Source organism: Rhinatrema bivittatum, chromosome 10 (genome assembly GCF_901001135.1).
Source record: "Rhinatrema bivittatum chromosome 10, aRhiBiv1.1, whole genome shotgun sequence".
In the NCBI taxonomy this organism is placed as follows: Eukaryota; Metazoa; Chordata; class Amphibia; order Gymnophiona; family Rhinatrematidae; genus Rhinatrema; species Rhinatrema bivittatum.
Window position 1 is genome coordinate 101,060,863 of NC_042624.1, and position 18,129 is coordinate 101,078,991.

The window sequence follows — 18,129 nt, forward strand, 5'->3', positions numbered from 1 at the left end:
CAAATAACATGAAAATATAAAATTATCTAAGGTAGTGTAGAATAAAAATAAACAAAGTAAAAGTAGTTAAGATATTGATAACATTAAATAATTAACATAATAATAACAACATGGTGGAGTGATGGAAAGGAGGAGCTGGAAGACCTATGCTGGGAATGCCTGCTTAAAGAGCCAGGTCTTTAGCTTTTTCCTAAACTTGTACTGGCAGAGCTCAGTGCGGAGATTAGTGGGGAGGGCCTATGGCAGAGGTGGTCTGCAGCATGCAAGCTCCTCCCCCTTCTAAGTAGCAGGCAGCAGGCGGGACCTGCAGTGACTGTTCAGAAGGGGGAGGATTGCTAGGAGGTAGAAAACAGGCTAGCACCTGAGAACATTGGGACAGAGGATGGGGAGAACCTGTATCAGGTTCCCACATGAGGCTAAAGAAACTCCAGCTGGCAACCCCTGCAATAAAATATAAAAAAATATTAGAAAAAGGTTAAATAAGCCAAATCACTTGCAGTGTACATGCAAAGGTGCATGCCCCTTTGATGGCACCTCTTTAATGCCGGTACCACCCCAATGGTGGCAGCCTGCTTCCGGGCAGCTGTTTAATCAGTATTGGTGGCTGGGAGCGATGATGACAGCACAAGGAATGGGATGACAGGACATGGAACAAGGCTGCAGGCTTTGGGACATATATTCATAAAGCACTACAGGATGGATAAATCTTCTGTATCAAAGTTTGGTAGATGTGTATTACAGGCCGAAATTAACACAACCTGGGAGGTACTGCTTTTGTACATCCTAGAGTATGCACTGGGATAAGTGTGTGACTGAATATGGGTTCTCTTCTTGGTTTTTTTCTTGCTAAGGTAACTAATTTCCACAAATTTGGTGAGGTATGCATCATAGTCTGTTTTGTAATTTTCTCTTCTGAGTTCTTGTCTGCCAATTCTGAATGCTGGGCAAGTTCTTACAGTTGAGGTGGATAGTTGTGGAACCAGTGATGTCATTGGGAGCCTTGAGATAACCCAAGGCTAGTGCTGGAAAAATTATTGGTCTGTTACTCCACAACAGCATACAACTCAGTATACACTGCTATGAGAGTTAATAGCATATGGATTGACAGTGAGGAAAATCTCGATTTTTCTCTGTATGTGTTAAAATTAATTTTTCTCTACATTTTTTGTCATTGCCCACATTGAACTGTACTGAACCTTGTACAATATTACTTGCTATTCAAATAAATGCACCTGTTATACTTACCTTTTTGCATTTTGAAGTGTTAAAAAAGATTCAAATGAGACAAACCTATGTTTGCTCCATTTCAAATCAGGGCCATTTTGGAAAAGTTGAGCTCTGCAGATATGATCCAGAAGGGGACAACACAGGAGAACTTGTTGCAGTGAAGTCTTTAAAACCTGAGAGTGGTGGTAATCATATAGCAGACCTGAAGCAGGAAATTGAAATTCTGAGGAATCTGTACCATGAAAATATTGTGAAGTACAAAGGAATATGCACTGAAGATGGTAAGCCTGGATTTACAGCTGATATTAATCTGTTTTATCATCCAACTTTAGAGATAAATCCCTTCATACTATGTGTCAAAACATTTTCATTATTATCCATAGGTGCTAAAATGTTTGTAGTTAATTCATGGTAGGGTAGCACTGAGTTTCTTTAATATCATTAACCACTTAATAAATATTTATTTTAGGTGGTAATGGGGTTAAACTGATAATGGAGTTTCTTCCCCTTGGAAGCCTAAAAGAATATCTTCCCCGAAATAAGAACAAAATAAATCTAAAACAGCAGCTGAAGTATGCCGTACAGATATGCAAGGTGAGCCTGTAGCAAAAATCTCTAAACTTTGCAGTTAGCAAATTGTCATATCATTTGTTTTGTAAAGTATGTTTTCATTTTATATTTGATGGTGCATTACATTTTATTAGATCTTAATTATGGCTCAGAGATCTGAGCTTCCTGATTGATTTCTTATAAATCACATAGCAGTTGAGATTCTAATCTGTTTCCTCTACCATACTGTTCTTAATGCGGAAAATATATCCTGAAACGAACTGGGGCTGCCACCATATTCTCACCTTTGGCTCAGTGAGAACAAATCTGTGGCGTGGGCACAAAGAAATACCAAAATATAAAAAAACATCTACATTTAATAGCCATGAGAACTTCTTTGTATCTCAAGGCAAAAGGGGTTCTTTATGAGGCATGTTTGAAGCAGTAATTGATCAATTCAAAACTCAACTAATTTGAAATGCCCTTTAATGGAACATGGTGTTAATATATAGGAGGAAAATAGAAAATATATATATATAAAAGGAAAATGGGGGATTTTTTTCCTTGTAATTTGTGTTTTTATGGGAACATTCCATTTGGCTGCCTTTCAGCTTTCACTAAACTTATCAGAAAGCTATGGCAGGCATACACAGCTTGAGCACAGCCTCAGCAGAATCCCAGAGCACCCAGCTCTAATAGGCTCAGCGGGGTATTGGAGCACATAGCTCTCACACAGGCTCAGTGGCGTGTTCGAACATTGCTGTAGGATCGCACAACTTTTGCATAGGCTCAAAAGGTTGGTGGTAAACTGCAGGAAAGGGAACAACTTGTCTGTGAGCCAAGACCCAAATCCTGTAGACTGTAATACAAAATGTGTGTATGTGTATACACATGGATACATACATACATTTGTGTGCAAAAGTTAGCACCCCTGGTCAAATTGAATGTTTGAATGAATCTTGTGAACAGAAACTGACACATGGTACAAAGTATGATATTGTTCTGCAATTTTTAATGCAAAATTTCTGTTTATTTGGTGATTTTAACAGATTTAAAATAAAGTGAATATGGCATGTGCAAAAATTTGGACACCTTTCCAGTTTCTTAACATTTTTTTAAAAAATGAATAAAGGCCAAAACGTTGATTGCCTTGTTAGGCCTTTAATTAGTCAGGTGAAGAGAATTCCACAGTTAAACAAATACTCTTATCCTTCTAAGCTCTCAGGTTGATTGTTCTGTCTACTGTCAATAACCATGGGCTCCTCTAAGAAGCAGCTGTCTGAACATTTGAAAATGAACATTATTCACTCTTGCAAAACAGAGGAAGGCTGGAAAATATATCCAAACACAAGTAATTGTCTAAAATATGCAAAACAAAACTTTGATAAGCCTGAAACGTTTTGGAACAAACTGCTTTGGTTGATGAAACAAAAATTGAACTGTTCTTTAAGCAAGAGGATGGATTTATTATTCTTTGCGGCTGAGTAGCAGTCAGTGGCATAGGAAATTATGGGTAGAAAAAAGAATGGATTTAATTAAATATCAAGATAGCTTAGAAGCTTATATTCAACAGTCAGTGAAGAACTTGAAGCTGAAAAGAGGTTGAATATTTCAGCTCACCCAAGATCCAAAACCTACCTCAAAATGAACCAAGAAGTACTTACAGTAAAAGTATGGCCTTCACAGTTTCCAGACTTGAATAGTATTGAAGATATGTGGGAAGATAGAAACATAGAAATGACGGCAAAAGAAGACCAAATGGCCCATCCAGTCTGCCCAGCAAGCTTTCGCACGTTTTTTTTTTCCTCTCATACTTATCTATTACTCTTGGCTCTTAGTAACCTTTTTTATTCTATTTCCCTTCCATCCCTGCCATTAATGTAGAGAGCAGTGTTGGAACTGCATCTAAGTGAAATAGCTTAGGGGTATTAACCACCGCAATAAGCAAGCTACACCCATGCTTATCTGTATATCCAGACTATGTAATTCAGTCCTTGTTGGTTGTTGCCTGAATATAGATCCACGTTTCTTCATTCCTCCCTGCCTTGAAGCAGAGAGCTATGCTGGATATGCGTGAAGTGTCAGACTTTCTCCCCTGCCATTGAAGCAGAGAGCTATGCTTTAAATGCATTGAAAGTGAAGTATCAGGCTTATTTGGTTTGGGGTAGTAACCGCCATAACAAGCAAAGCTACTCCCTGCTTTTTTGTGAATGCAAATCCTTTTTTCCACATTTCCTCATTGCCGCTGAAGCTTAGAGCAATGTTGGAGTCGCATTAACCGTGTGTATGTTTATTGAATAAGGGTATTATCACCAGGTAGTAGCCGTCGTTCCCGTGAGCCACCCATCTTCATTTCACATCCTCTAGTCTTTATGGATCCACAGTTTTTATCCAACGCCCCTTTGAAGTCCTTTACAGTTTTGGTCTTCACCACTTCCTCTGGAAGGTCATTCCAGGCATCCACCACCCTCTCTGTGAAGAAATACTTCCTGACATTGGTTCTGAGTCTTCCTCCCTGGAGTTTTAAATCGTGACCCCTGGTTCTGCTGATTTTTTTTTCCAGTGGAAAAGGTTTGTCGTTATCTTTGGATCATTAAAACCTTTCAAGTATCTTAAAGTCTGTATCATATCACCTCTGCTCCTCCTTTCCTTCAGGGTGTACATATTTAGATTCTTCAATATCTCCTCATAAATCATTCAATAAAGACCATCCACCTTTTTGGTCGCCCTTCTCTGGACCGCCTCCATCTTCAGAGATACGGTCTCCAGAACTGAGCGCAGTACTCCAGATGAGGCCTAACCAAGGACCTGTACAAGGGGATCATCACTTCCCTTTTCTTACTCGATATTCCTCTCTATGCAGCCCAGCATTCTTCTGGCTTTAGCTATCGCCTTGTCACATTGTTTCGCCGACTTCAGATCGTTAGACACTATCACCCCAAGGTCTTTCTCCTGCTCCGTGCACATCAGCCCTTCACCCCCCATTGAATACAGTTCTTCCGGATTTCCACACCCCATATACATGACTCTGCACTTCTTGGCATTGACTCTCAGCTGCCATAACAATGATTGCAACCATGCAATGATTGCAAGGAGATCTAAGAATACTTCTGAGCTAGAACAGTCCTGCAAGGATGAGGAGGAAAATCTTCCAAAACCAAGAATAGAGACACTCTTGGCTGGCTACAGGAAACATTCAGAAGCTGTTATTTCTGCCAACAGTGGTGTTACTGTAAGGAATCATGAGTATATTGTAGCCTGAGGATTACTGCCTGCTTTCCTCCCCCTCCCCCCTCTCTATCTCTAGGGGAGTGACAGGCTACTGAAGACTACCCTTATTTACATATATATATGATCCAAGAAGCCCAGGAAATCACAGTCGTTTATCTCAGAGCTTTTTATTGTGAGACCTTTTAGATTTACTTCTTAGAATAATACAAACATCTTATTCCTCTGAGGTGAGAAATTTGTAATACAAAACTAATGCAGCATATATTATGCTTAGCATGTTCTAGGTAAACTCAGCGCAATACACAGCAGGATAATTGACTTGCTAAGGGTGTTATTAATAAACTTAGCTAACTACCCATAATATTTAGAAGATTAACCTTAGGTTCACCACTGCAGTTTGTTCTAGTCGTAGAGGGGTGAGCTGCAGTTCCCAAAGCAGGCTTGTGCCGTGCTGTCAAGAATATTGAAGGTTACCCATTGGGCTGCAGGGAGGGGCAGAGGGCGATTGCTTGGGTGTTTTCTAGTGTTAATGCTTCATCTTCATTACCACCTCGAGTCCTTTTTCCTAATGGATTTTAAAAGCCAGTATATGCATATTCAGATGCTTAATGCATACTAATTTAGTGACATGAGACCAGTTCTGACTGGGTCCTTCTGCATGTAGGCTTCTTGACATTTCCACCCCCCCCCCCCCCCCAGCTTGACCATCAGGCAGGAGTGTGGCAGAGAGCTGACCAGGTTTTGTGTCAGGACTGACCCATCTGATAAGGCCTTTTTTGGTGATTGGAGGATCCCATCTCCAGGCAGAATTGTGCCCTGCTGACAAGTTTGGATCTGTTCTTACACAGAGACACCTGGTCTCTGTATTGTCTTTCTGAGCCCCCATTTTGAAGGATTCAGCATGTAAGCACAGGCATGCTTATGCTCTCTGTTGTGTTTGCTAAGATGAGACACCTTCTGTGATCAGTGGCCCATGTATATAGTGCCTGCTTAGCAATCAGATAATTCAGTCACAACTGCAGCTAGTTAGAAATTCAGCATTTCTGTGTCTCTCAGAAATACAGGCCAAGTCTTCATTGGAGTCAAAGAATCCATTTTGCTGCATGTACAGTAATAAAGCTTGGGGGTTTATTCCTACATTACAAAATACTGACTAAAAGAGTGTCCAAAGTTTTCCACATGCCATATTTACTTTTTTATTTTTTTCAGTCTATTAAAATCAGTCCTTAGAAATATAGAAATGAGGGCAGAAAAGGACCAAACAGTCCATCCAGTCTGCCTAGCAAGCTTATGGGAGCATCTGCTGCACCAATACAGGTCACCCTTATACTTAGTTTCCCAGACCTTCAAAGGCAGGGCGCTTGCTATCTGAGTCCAATTCCCCATTACCTCTTGCCGTTGAAGCAAAGAACAATGTTGGAGTTGCATTAAATGAATAGAAATTTTGCATTAAAAATTTCAGAAATATGTCATGTTTACAGTAATTTTGTTCTATGTAGAGGTTGTGACAGATTCATTGATAACTACAAATTGACCACACAATTGTGTGTGTATATATACATATACATACACACATTATAATGTGTGTTAGCCTGTGCGAGAGTATGTCAGCTTGACTTTGTATAGATGAAATGCCTCTCAAAACATTGCCATTGAGAAGTAATCAGAAAAGCATTTGGGTTTGGACCTGCCCAGAGAATGCTAATTCAGTTTTATTGTCTGTGGCTTGGGTTCCAATATAAACTGCTTCTTAGTTAAATCTGAAATGTTATCATGTCAAGAATGATGAATGTGCAGAATCTGAAGTAAAAGCATCACTGCAAACTACCATTGTTTTCCTTTGTTTCTTTAGGGAATGGATTACTTGGGTTCTTGTCAGTATGTTCATCGGGACTTGGCAGCAAGAAATGTCCTCGTTGAGAATGAGAACAGAGTAAAGATTGGAGATTTTGGTCTGACCAAAACAATTGAAAACGATAAGGAGTATTACACTGTCAAAGATGATCTTGACAGTCCTGTTTTTTGGTAATTTGCTAACATTATACATTGATTCTAGAATGAATATTTGTTGGCACATAGGTAACATGGTACCTGCTTAAAAATATTGCTTTACGTTTAAGTACCCCTTTTGAGAAATAGAATAGTTTGCACAATAGCAGCTTATAAAATCAGCTACAAATTGATTGTTCTTCAAAAGCTGCCATGTGCTGGGACCCGGTTATCGGTCACAGCAGCATTGGCTCTGACTTGCAGGTTCGTGCATCATCATGTTTCAGCATCAGAGTAAAACAAGATGATGACAGGCCACATCAAGGTGAAGTGTTTCCATAAATTCTGCACTAATGCCCCAGTTAGCAGGAGACTGACCCAGAGTGCTAAATTCTATGATAAAACCAGGATTACAGGGAATTAATAAAAAGGCATGCTTTATCAAGGTCTATTCTACTAGCTCAGGTGTAGACAATTCCGGTCCTTGTGTGCTGCAAGTCGGTCAGATTTTCAGGATATCCACAATGAATATGCATAAGATATATTTGCATGCAATGGAGACAGTGTATGTAGTTGCATTTCATGCATATTCGGTGTGAATATTCTGAAAACCTGACCGCTATATAGCACTTGAGGAACAGAGTTTTCTACCATTGTACTAGTTCATCTTTAGATTTTTGTAACTAGCTCTAGTGTGTGTATGTGTATATCTATGGGGCAGATTTTTAAAAAGTACGCCCGCGCGTACTTTTGTTTGCGCGACTGGCGCAAACAAGAGTACGCTGGATTTTAATAGATACGCGCGTATCTTTTAAAATACAGGGGCGGCGTGCGCAAGGCTGCGCAAAATCGGCAGCCTGCGCGCGTCGAGCCGTGCAGCCTGCCTCCGTTCTGAGGTCGCTCCGCACCCCCCCACACCTTCCCCTCCCTAACCCACCCCTCCAGCCCTATCTAAACCCCCCCCACCTTTGAAAAGTTACGCCTGCCGGTGGGCTACTGGCGAGCCATCACCCGACCCGGGGTCTGGTCCAGAGGCCCCCGGAACGCCCCCAAAACACCTCCAAATGCCGCGCCGCCCCTCTAGCAAAGCCCCAGGACTTATGCGCGTCCCGGGGCTTGCGTGTGCCACCGAGCCTATTCAACATAGGCTCGTGGCACGTGCAGGGGGAGCTTGGGGCAGGTTTTCGGGGGTGTACGCGTGTATCTTACGCGCGTACCCCTTTGAAAATCCGCCCCTATATGTCTATATATATTAGGGATGTGCACACCAAAATTTGCAGTTTGGTTGACACAAAAAGAATTTTGATTCAGCCATGCTTTTTGGCTTTTTCCCAGCATTTCTTTTTTTTGGTTTTGGTACTTTATGCATGTAAACTGAATTTACCATACGTGCATAAATGAATGCACACCCCTACTACAGAGATATATGTATACACACAGATATATACATACATACATACACATACATGCACGCATTATATATAACTATAGTGTATTGTTGCAGTGAAATGCAGCTAGAAATTGAAAATAAGTAGTTTTAAACAACTTAGACACCTTGAACATCTTTAGTGAAAATTGAAACTGGATTCTGACCAAGAAGCATATCTCTCTAAACTAATGGATTACCAGACCTGAAGCGGAATCTTAGAAGCGTCACTTTTTTTCTGGCCCTAGTCACCCACGTGAATTATTTCACATAGTAAAATCTGACTTCTTTCCCTGCTAATAGGAATTCCCACACGGATTTAAATACAAAGGGCACTGGCTCCTTTTTTAAAGATAAAATAGAAAAAAAATTCCTTTTCATTTCCAAATGTACCAATGGCCGATCACTATGATGGAGAAATTTTGTGGGAATCATTTGAGTTGTTAAGTTCATCAGAAATACATGAGATGATTAGTGGTATGAACACCAATCTCTGCCCGCTTTTAAATGTCTTAGGCCAGAATTAGCAAGCTATCTGTGCTCTATTGTGAATTACTCTCTTCAAGAAGGCCATGTCGCTATTCCTTTAAATTTTGCTACAGTGAAACCTGTTCTAAAAACAAATTCAGACACTAGTGGGATAGGTAACTATCGCCCAATTTTGAACTTGCTGTTTGTTAATAAACTGCTTAACAAAGCTGTCTTGAAGCAGTTACAAATTTTTATGGATAAACAGTCCATATTAGACCATTACCAAAAGTTTTCATGTAAATATTAATAGAGCCTTTGCTGCTTTCTTTATTTGATGTTTTCCGATGTGGATTTGATTGTGGGACTGAGTTTTTTCTTGTACTGCTTGACTTAACTTAACAATTGATCACAAAATTCTTGTTAAACACCTGAGTGACATTGGGATTGGGGATACAGAGGTTCTCTTCTTTTTTACATGGTAGAATTGGAAGAAATCATATGTTTTTAGCTCAAGTCCGGGTATGCCCCAGGGATCAGCCCTTTCAGCCTCTTTATTTAATATATATATATTTCTCCCATTTGTCGTGTTTTGGCTGATCCAGGATTTTGGATATTGTATCTATGCAAACGATATCCAATTTTTTATTCAGATCAAGAATTCCAAAATGTCTGACTAAAGTTAAAGCATGGTTGTCTAACAACAGGCTTTCACTCAATATGAATAAAACATATCCTGTACAAGGTATCCCCAGTACTTTGAAATTTGAAGGGGTACAGATCCCTCTTGTCACTCAGGCTTGCAATCTTGGGATTTATTATGGATTCTTTGTTGTCATTAAAGCCTCACATCAATCAGGTTGTAAAAAGTGCCTATTACAAGCTTCATATGCTGCAAGACTTCGCCCATATCTTAATTTATTTATTTATTTATTTAACGCTTTTCTATACCGATCTTCATGGTTGGAAGACCATATCAGACCGGTTTACATCGAACAGGGTAATAGTAACAAAAAACAGTAAAAATAGTAAATAATAGAAAAAAACCGGAAGAATAAAGTTACATTTAACAAGGTTGGTAAACTTGGAGCTGTATATTGTTGGAAGGAAAAAGGCATAGGAACGCAGTAAACCAGAAGTGTAAACAATATGATAAAGGGTCTTATTAAGTGTTGGAGGGGGTATAGTGATTCATAGTTCAAGATTCATAGTACCTGAAGTATGTTCTTTGGTTTTGGCTTCTCTAGACTATTACCATTAAAGCACCATAGTTTGTCCAGAATTCGGCTGCTAGAATCATATCTGGGAGGCCAATCCACTAACATATTACTCCAATTTTAATGAATTATCATTGGTTACCAGTAAATTGGTGGATTACATTTAAAATTTTGATGCTGGTTTTTAAAGATATTAATGGCCTCGTGCCTGCTAGTTTTGATGCCTTCCTGAAATTTTATCGATCATCCACGCTTCTAAGGGTCATCCTTACAACATATATTTGATGTTCCCTCACACAGAGTAGTCATACTAGATGAATCATGTGAACAGCTTTTTTATGTACAAGGATCTGAGCTTTTGAACTCATTGCCTTGCCCTTTAAAAAAAAAAAAAAAGATCACTTCTAAAATTGGTTAAGGGTTTCCTTTTCAGCAAGCTTTAAATTAATAGATTTTATGGACATAAGGCAAGTTTATAAATGAGCATGAGGTACTTTTTAATTTTTACACTATGTAGCCAATTGTATTAGGTTTTACAAAATGGCTGATAAGCTAATTGGCAGGGAATTCATTGCATTACAGGGGGCTGTACAGAACTCACATTTTTATTTTATGTTTTTATTTATTTTGTTTGACATATATGCCCGTTTTAAATGATTTTGTCATATTTTTGTTCTACTTCTGATTTTATGAATGTGAATTGGAAACAGCCTAGAAATTTTGATAAGTATATACATTTTGAATTAATACATAAATTAATGGCATTAATGCTATAATAAGTGGTTTTGTTCTTGCATAAACTTTGAATGAACAGGTCTGTGTGCTGCCACAGTTTGTTTCTTGTTAAAACGAAGCGTTTTGAATATTCAAACACCCAAAAGATTGTGTGGCCAGAATGTCACATTACGGTTAACAGATTCGTTGATCAAACTCATTCCATACAGGTTCAGCAACTGCAGCCCTGCCATGTCTCACAAAGTCATTGTTTATCTATATAGGGTTGCATTTCAAAAACAATAATTGTAAAATTTGTTCTTTTAGGTATGCTCCAGAATGTTTGCTTCACTGTAAGTTTTACATTGCCTCGGATGTCTGGTCATTTGGAGTTACTTTGTACGAATTGCTCACATACTGTGATGCAGAGTGCAGTCCAATGGCGGTAATTGTAACTCAAGCTATTTTATATATATATATATATACTAGCCATTAAGCCCATTAAAATGGGCAAGATTCCATCGGTCAGACCGGCACGGTTAGACCCACTCTGTTCTCCACAACTTCCCTTTTCCTTCCATCCCCTCTCATCTTTCCTTTCCTTCCCTCCTCCACTCTTTTTTTCTCTTCTCCAGAACTTCTTACCCTTCTCACTTGTTCAGTCATATCCTCTTCCCTTTTCCTTCCCCTCTCACCTTCCCTTTCCTTCCCCTTCTCCCCTCTCCCTCAGCCCTCCTCCACTCCCTCTTTTTCTCTACTCCACTTTACCCTTCCCACTTACATCCTCTTCCTTCCATCCCGATTCATCTTCCCTTTCCTTCCCCTCCCACCTCCTCAACCCCTTCCCTCTCCCTCAGCCCTCCTCCACTCCCCTCTTCTTCTCTTATCCAGAACGCGCGCCTCACCACCGGGGGTCTCTCTCTCACGTGCGCGCCTCTCCACCGGGCTCGTTGCTGGCCCGCCCGACGCTCGGTGGTGAGGCGCGCGCATGAGAGAGACTCCCGGAGACCTCCCATTTCTGTCTGTGCCGCTGCCGCTTCTCCCCGCGCAAGAGAGAGACCCTCCCCCCCGGAGACCTGTGCTGCCACCGTCGCTGCTGCTCCTCCCTGCCGCTTCCAAGCAGCCCTCCGCTGCTCCATTTCTTCCCAGCATCATGTTGCTGCCCTCTGACCAACGTGCTCTTGGGCATGCGCAGTAGAGCTGCTCTTTACTGTGCATTTGCAGCACGTCGGTCCAAGCCCATTTATGTGGTAGATATATATTACTCCTGGGGGGGATGCTGCGCAATTGCACAAAGCAGAATTCCCCCTAAGGCAGAGAATTTTCCTATTTTTGTGCAAAAATTGACCCTCTGGAGCTAGTGAGAAAAAGATAGAGCCAGAGTGGGGGCTCACAGGAAGATGAGGAGCTGATGCTGTTTTCTTTGTGCACCACGGCTCTTTCATAGTGTGAGAAGCGTGGTGCCTGAACGCTTTGAGAACAGCATGGGAGTTTAGGCACCTCGCTTCATACAGAGAGCCATGCCATACACGAAGAGGGTTGTATTAGGGTTGCTGGTGAAGGCTTACATCTGGGAGAGGTGGGTTAGAGAATGGTAGGATGGGGTTGATGTGAGAGACTGGGGGATCAGTTGGGGGAAGGGGAGTGCAGGAAGAAGGGACCTGTTTAGGGGGGGGGGGGTTTGGCAGTGGTGAGAAGCTGGGAGAGCGTGAGTGTTGGGAGGGGATGAGCTGGGGGAGGGCTGAGGTCGCCACAGGAGCCCATATAGAGTGATGTGAGCAAACCTGTTAGTCTCTGTCTCCATCTGGTGCTTGGGAAGCATAAACTCATGTGTTTGGATTGGTCTGGCTGATTGAAGACAAAGTACTTGTTTTGCATATTTTTGCACAAGAACAATATATGTTGCATATAGGGAAAAATAACCCTTGCTGTAGTTACACGATGTTAGGTTCCATATTAGGAGCTACCACCTAGGAAAAAGATCTAGGCATCATAGTGGATAATACTTTAAAATGTCGGCTCAGTGTGCTGCAGCAGTCAAAAAGCAAACAGAATGTTAGGAATTATTAGGAAGGGAATGGTTAATAAAAAGGAAAATGTCATGCCTCTATATCGCTCCATGGTGAGACCACACCTTGAATACTGTGTACAGTTCTGGTCGCCGCATCTTAAAAAAGATATAATTGCGATGGAGAAGGTACAGAGAAGGGCAACCAAAATGATAAAGGGGATGGAACAGCTCCCCTATGAGGAAAGGCTGAAGAGGTTAGAGCTGTTCAGCTTGGAGAAGAGACGGCTGAGGGGGGATATAATTGAGGTCTTTAAGATCATAAGAGGTCTTGAATGAGTAGATGTAACTCGGTTATTTACACTTTCGAATAATAGAATGACTAGGGGGCATTCCATGAAGTTAGCAAGTAGCACATTTAAGACTAATCGGAGAAAATTCTTTTTCACTCAGCACACAATAAAGCTCTGGAAGTTGTTGCCAGAGGATGTGGTTAGTGCAGTTAGTGTAGCTGGGTTCAAAAAAGGTTTGGATAAGTTCTTGGAGGAGAAGTCCATTAATGGCCATTAATCAATTATACTTAGGGAATAGCCACTGCTATTAATTGCATCAGTGGCATGGGATCTTCTTGGTGTTTGGGTAATTGCCAGGTTCTTGTGGCCTGGTTTGGCCTCTGTTGGAAACAGGATGCTGGGCTTGATGGACCCTTGGTCTGACCCAGAATGGCAATTTCTTATGTTCTTAATTTTCAAACAGACACATGGGTGTTTATGTACGCATGTATGCCGGCTCGCATGAATGGATGCAGCCATTTTATAACATACATACATACCTATATTCGCACATGGTATAAACTCGGCAGTACATGTGTACATGTACACATAATTTCATTTGGGCACCCGCATGTGCATGCAAATGCAGGCTCTACCGCATAAGTGGGGGGATTTGTGCACAGACACAATTGCCAGTTTCTCTAATCCATTCCCAGTTTGCCCAGGTAAAGGGAAGGTCTTCCAAACCCACCTAATTAACCTGCCTCCCTTTTAACCCCAACCTTTCAATCCTCGCTAACTAGCCTCATTTTTTTTTTTATTATTCTAGTTGCATGCCAAACATAGCAGAAGTAAAGATACGCGTATAGGGACCCTGGTGCGTGTCTGGCGCTTAATTAGTTACATGCTGTTTTAATGCTAAAATCCAGGAACATCCATGCCCCGCCCTTGCCTCCCCCTAAAAGAATTTTTGTGCACGTACTTGCGTTTTTAGAAATCTGTGCAGTATGCGCTGGCTTGAGACACACATGTATCTCCTGGCTTTGGTGCATGCCGATCTCTTAAAATTTACCCTTATGCGTATGTGGTAACTTGGGAAACAGCCAGGAGGAGTAAGAAAGTAGACTGGGGCTGTTTCCTTTATGTGCAATTTAGTTAGTGATAAGCCAAATCAAACAAAGAATGCAGCTCACCTTAAGTTCAGGATGCACAGTCATGAAACATAGAGTGGTTCCTGCCTGCTCCCCGGGGCCTCACTAATCCTTCTTATACTCTGGTGAGGGGCTCCTCCCTTCAGCCACAGTTCTTTGTAGGTCTGGATCTTAAGGACCAGGCGAGACAGCTGTGTCCAGTCCCTTAAGTAGGTCTGAGGGAGTTTCCTGTAAACTCTCTCCCATTATTATTTTTTTTTTTTAACTTTTGGGACCTCCAACTTAATATCACCATGATATTAAGTCGGAGGGTGCACAGAAAAGCAGTTTTAATAAATAAAATAAATAAAATAAATGCGCTATTACCCCTTACTGAATAAGGGGTAAAGCTAGCACGTGAAATGCGCATCCAAATGCCGGTTAACAGTCGCTCCGCCGGAGCAGCACACTGTATTGTATCGGCCTGATTGTATCACAGCTCAGAAATTAATTTAGAGCCAAGAACATATTTGAAATTAAAGTAAAAAGAGGGATGCGTAAAGTAAGGGAAAGTGCTCCCCTCTGTTCAGTGCTTACAGTCTCAGCTTGCAATCGTTATTTGGTTCTGATTAATCCATATCAGGCTGATTAAATTTTCAGGGCTGTTTGTGCCCATCTTCTTCTAAACTGATTCGGTGTTGTACAGTTTCTGCATAAGAGTTGTAAGTAGGTATTTCTTTCGTTACCAGATGTTCTTGAAAATGATTGGTCCAACCCAAGGCCAGATGACAGTAACACGGCTTATAAGAGTACTGGAGGATGGAAAACGTTTACCATGTCCTGCAAATTGCCCAGAAGAGGTACAGAATGGAGAAATTGTAGTTTGTCATTTGTAAAGGACCAAAATAGTTTCTTTAAATTTGTAAGCATATGGTTGTGATGTTTAAAAACGCTGCATATACTTTAGTTTGGCTATGCAGATGAGCAGCTAATCACCTGCAAACCTTTCAGCCTCTAGGAAAGTAATATCCTTCACATTCTTATGTGTGTAAGAATACGTTATTTGCACACCAATGATGTAGAAATTAAATGCAGAATGAATATTATAATAAGCAAGGTAGAGTGATGTGAAGAGGGGCTAAAATAGGAACGTGTATGTGTGTACCAGAAATAGCTAGGAGTCCAGTTCAGTAAAGGGGGCAAGTAGAACAGCAGGAAATAATATTTACGTGGGTGGTGTTCTTGTAGAAAGAATATATATATCTCAAGACATAAGAAGGATTCCTTCAGAATTGTGCTGGAGTTACACTTCCTTGTGACTCTGGCAGATGATTTTGGTTAATTTATAATTGAGGGGGTGAGGTGAGTTTCTTTGAATTTAGATGATCAGAAATGTTTGAGGTGGGGTGAGAAAAGTAGATAATGTATCATTAATATTTTTACACAAACTGTATTTCCTGAAAAGAATGCAGTCAGTATTTCTACAAAATACACAGCAAGATGGAAGAATCTAATTTCTCTAGTAATATGAATAATTAGATCCTTTTGTTAGTTTCTGGTGTCTCAAAAGGAGAGGATATAGGAAAGTACTGCAGATGTTTCAGCTTGTTGTAAAAACTAGATGGGGCAGTGGAATGAGTAAGGGGGGCACTGGAAGCACACAGATTGCATCATAGGATTCAGATGTAATACTGCTGCAAAGTCTGGACAAGTTATTTGTTTTGAATGACTGAACTTTATCAAAAAGCAATGTAAGGATCAGCAGTTTCTGAATACTTGACAGAAAATACTTTGATCCATTTTTTGTTTACAGGTTTATCAGCTGATGAAAAAGTGTTGGGAACAAAACCAGAGCAGCCGGACTACCTTCCAGAATCTTATTCCACGATTCGAAGCCCTCATAAACAAACTGTAGATATTGTTTTTGTACATTGTCAATACTATAACGTGGTCCCCTGAAATGCAGCTAAAAATGGAATGGTGAAGCCATTAAGTTCTGGTGCTGCTGCTGTGGATCTTTTATGTTTTTTTATATTCTCTATAGCTAAAATACTTAAAATGCTTTCTAATGGCATTCACCGATAGATTCAAGGTCAGAGATTTCAGGATGTCCACAGTGGATGTTCATGATATATTTCCACGTAGGGGCTCCAAGATAAACAAGGTAGGTAAGCAGGTTGGGTTGTTGTGGGACCCTAATTAGTTTGTAGCTCTCCAGTTTTGGAGTAGGCTAGCCATAGCGTTGTTTGTTTTGAACCTTATCCATAGAAATAATAGGAAACCATAATGGCAGAGAAAGACCATATGGCCTGTCTGGGCTGCACATTCACACAACCCCTACCACGCCCTCCCTATGCCACGTCACTGCTGTGGAATCTAATCAGCCCCCTCCACCACAAAATAAAATATATTTTCTTACAGAAAGTCCTCTTTCTATATTAGCAGTACAGACTTAAATATTGTATACTGAATTCAGACAAACCAAGGGAATACTGCACAAATGAACTTTTTTTTTTTTTTTTTTAGTGATCCTCCACATTTAATTACTATGGTGCACATCTGTATTTTTCTTAGGAGTACTGGAAAGCTTTTAGTTTTCCTGAGATCGTTTTAGAAGGATGTCCACAGAAAGGCAATACGTCTGATTCTTATATGAATAAAGAGAATTGTCAAATTTATCAAATTAGAAAGCACTCAAGTCATAGAAAGCAATTTTTGAAGCGCTTTTTATCTGTGTAAATCAGGCATCTGAAAATTGCCCACCCTCATCGTTGTACTTTTAGTCCCATTTAGGGGAAGTAGTCCCAGGGGCTTGTTTTGATCGGGGAAGAAAAATAACTATAAAAAAGCAAGTTCAAATGTAAAATATTCACTGCAGGTTTCAAAGTGAAAGTACATGCGTACCGTTGCTTTGAAACTTGGGGCAAAGTCCACAGGTAAAAGGTGCTTGTGGGGCTGTGTCCAAAACTGCCTCATTAATCAGTATTTTCTCAATTAAGTGACTATTTGAGTTTTGCACTTGATACATGTATATTTCTATTTTTAAACTGTAAATGCTTTGGTTGGATTTTAATATTTTGCATTTCCTGACAAGTGCTTGGTTGCAATTTTGTATGTATGCAGGTCTCTTGAAGTATAATTAAGCATTAGTGCTAGTGCTAATTCCAGGGAATCTGGCAGCTGAGACGCACAGTAGTCCCATTTATTGCAGCTCTTAAATGGAAATGGGAATTAAATGAAATGAGGTGAACATCACATTTCTTTTCTGTGCAGAGATACAAAACGTGACCTCTGATCTGCAATTATAGCTGTACCATTCCCCATTTTGTATATGCCAATGTTTATATTAAAGTGTAGATAATTTATTTTAGCTTTCCATATTTCATCTATTTCCCCCAACTCTATTTTGACAACAAAGCATGTTCCTTTTAAAAAAGAAATGGCATTCTGGGGATCGGTGTAGACAAATATACTGTAACTACAAGAAGATTTTTGGCTTTTTTTAAAATCAGAAAATGTGAAATTTAAATTAGCAAGTTTAATTCTGGAATTCATGTCTTAGTCTTACTAATTTTACATTATTGGTCTTGTATCTGTACTTGTCTGTTCTAAATAAAAACACACTCCAAGCACTTTGTTAATCTTTATACAAATAAATATTGTAATGAAAGCTATGTTGGCCAGTCTATATGTGTCGTCTTTAATACTGCACTCTAGGGATACATATAGGAGATTAGATTGTAACTCTAGGGATACATATAGGAGATTAGAAGTCCAAATTAAAAAAAAATCCCTATAATGTTTTTTAAAACTACAGAAGAGGAGTCATGCTGGGTCAGATCAAGGTCCATTGAACCTGTATCCTGCTCCAACTGTGGCTGACCTAGTCACAAATACC

At 40.2% G+C, this 18,129-nt stretch overlaps 1 protein-coding gene across 1 annotated transcript in view; it reads left to right on the forward strand.

The window, feature by feature from the left end:
- JAK1 (Janus kinase 1) overlaps window positions 1-17,905 on the forward strand; it is a 169,851-nt gene extending 151,946 nt beyond the window's left edge. The window contains 6 exon segments of the mRNA XM_029618043.1: window positions 1,316-1,508; window positions 1,697-1,821; window positions 6,860-7,032; window positions 11,149-11,266; window positions 14,981-15,091; window positions 16,045-17,905. Of these exon segments, the coding sequence (XP_029473903.1) occupies window positions 1,316-1,508; window positions 1,697-1,821; window positions 6,860-7,032; window positions 11,149-11,266; window positions 14,981-15,091; window positions 16,045-16,146 (822 nt within the window). The 3' untranslated portion in view covers window positions 16,147-17,905.
- Window positions 17,906-18,129: the final 224 nt, after the last annotated feature.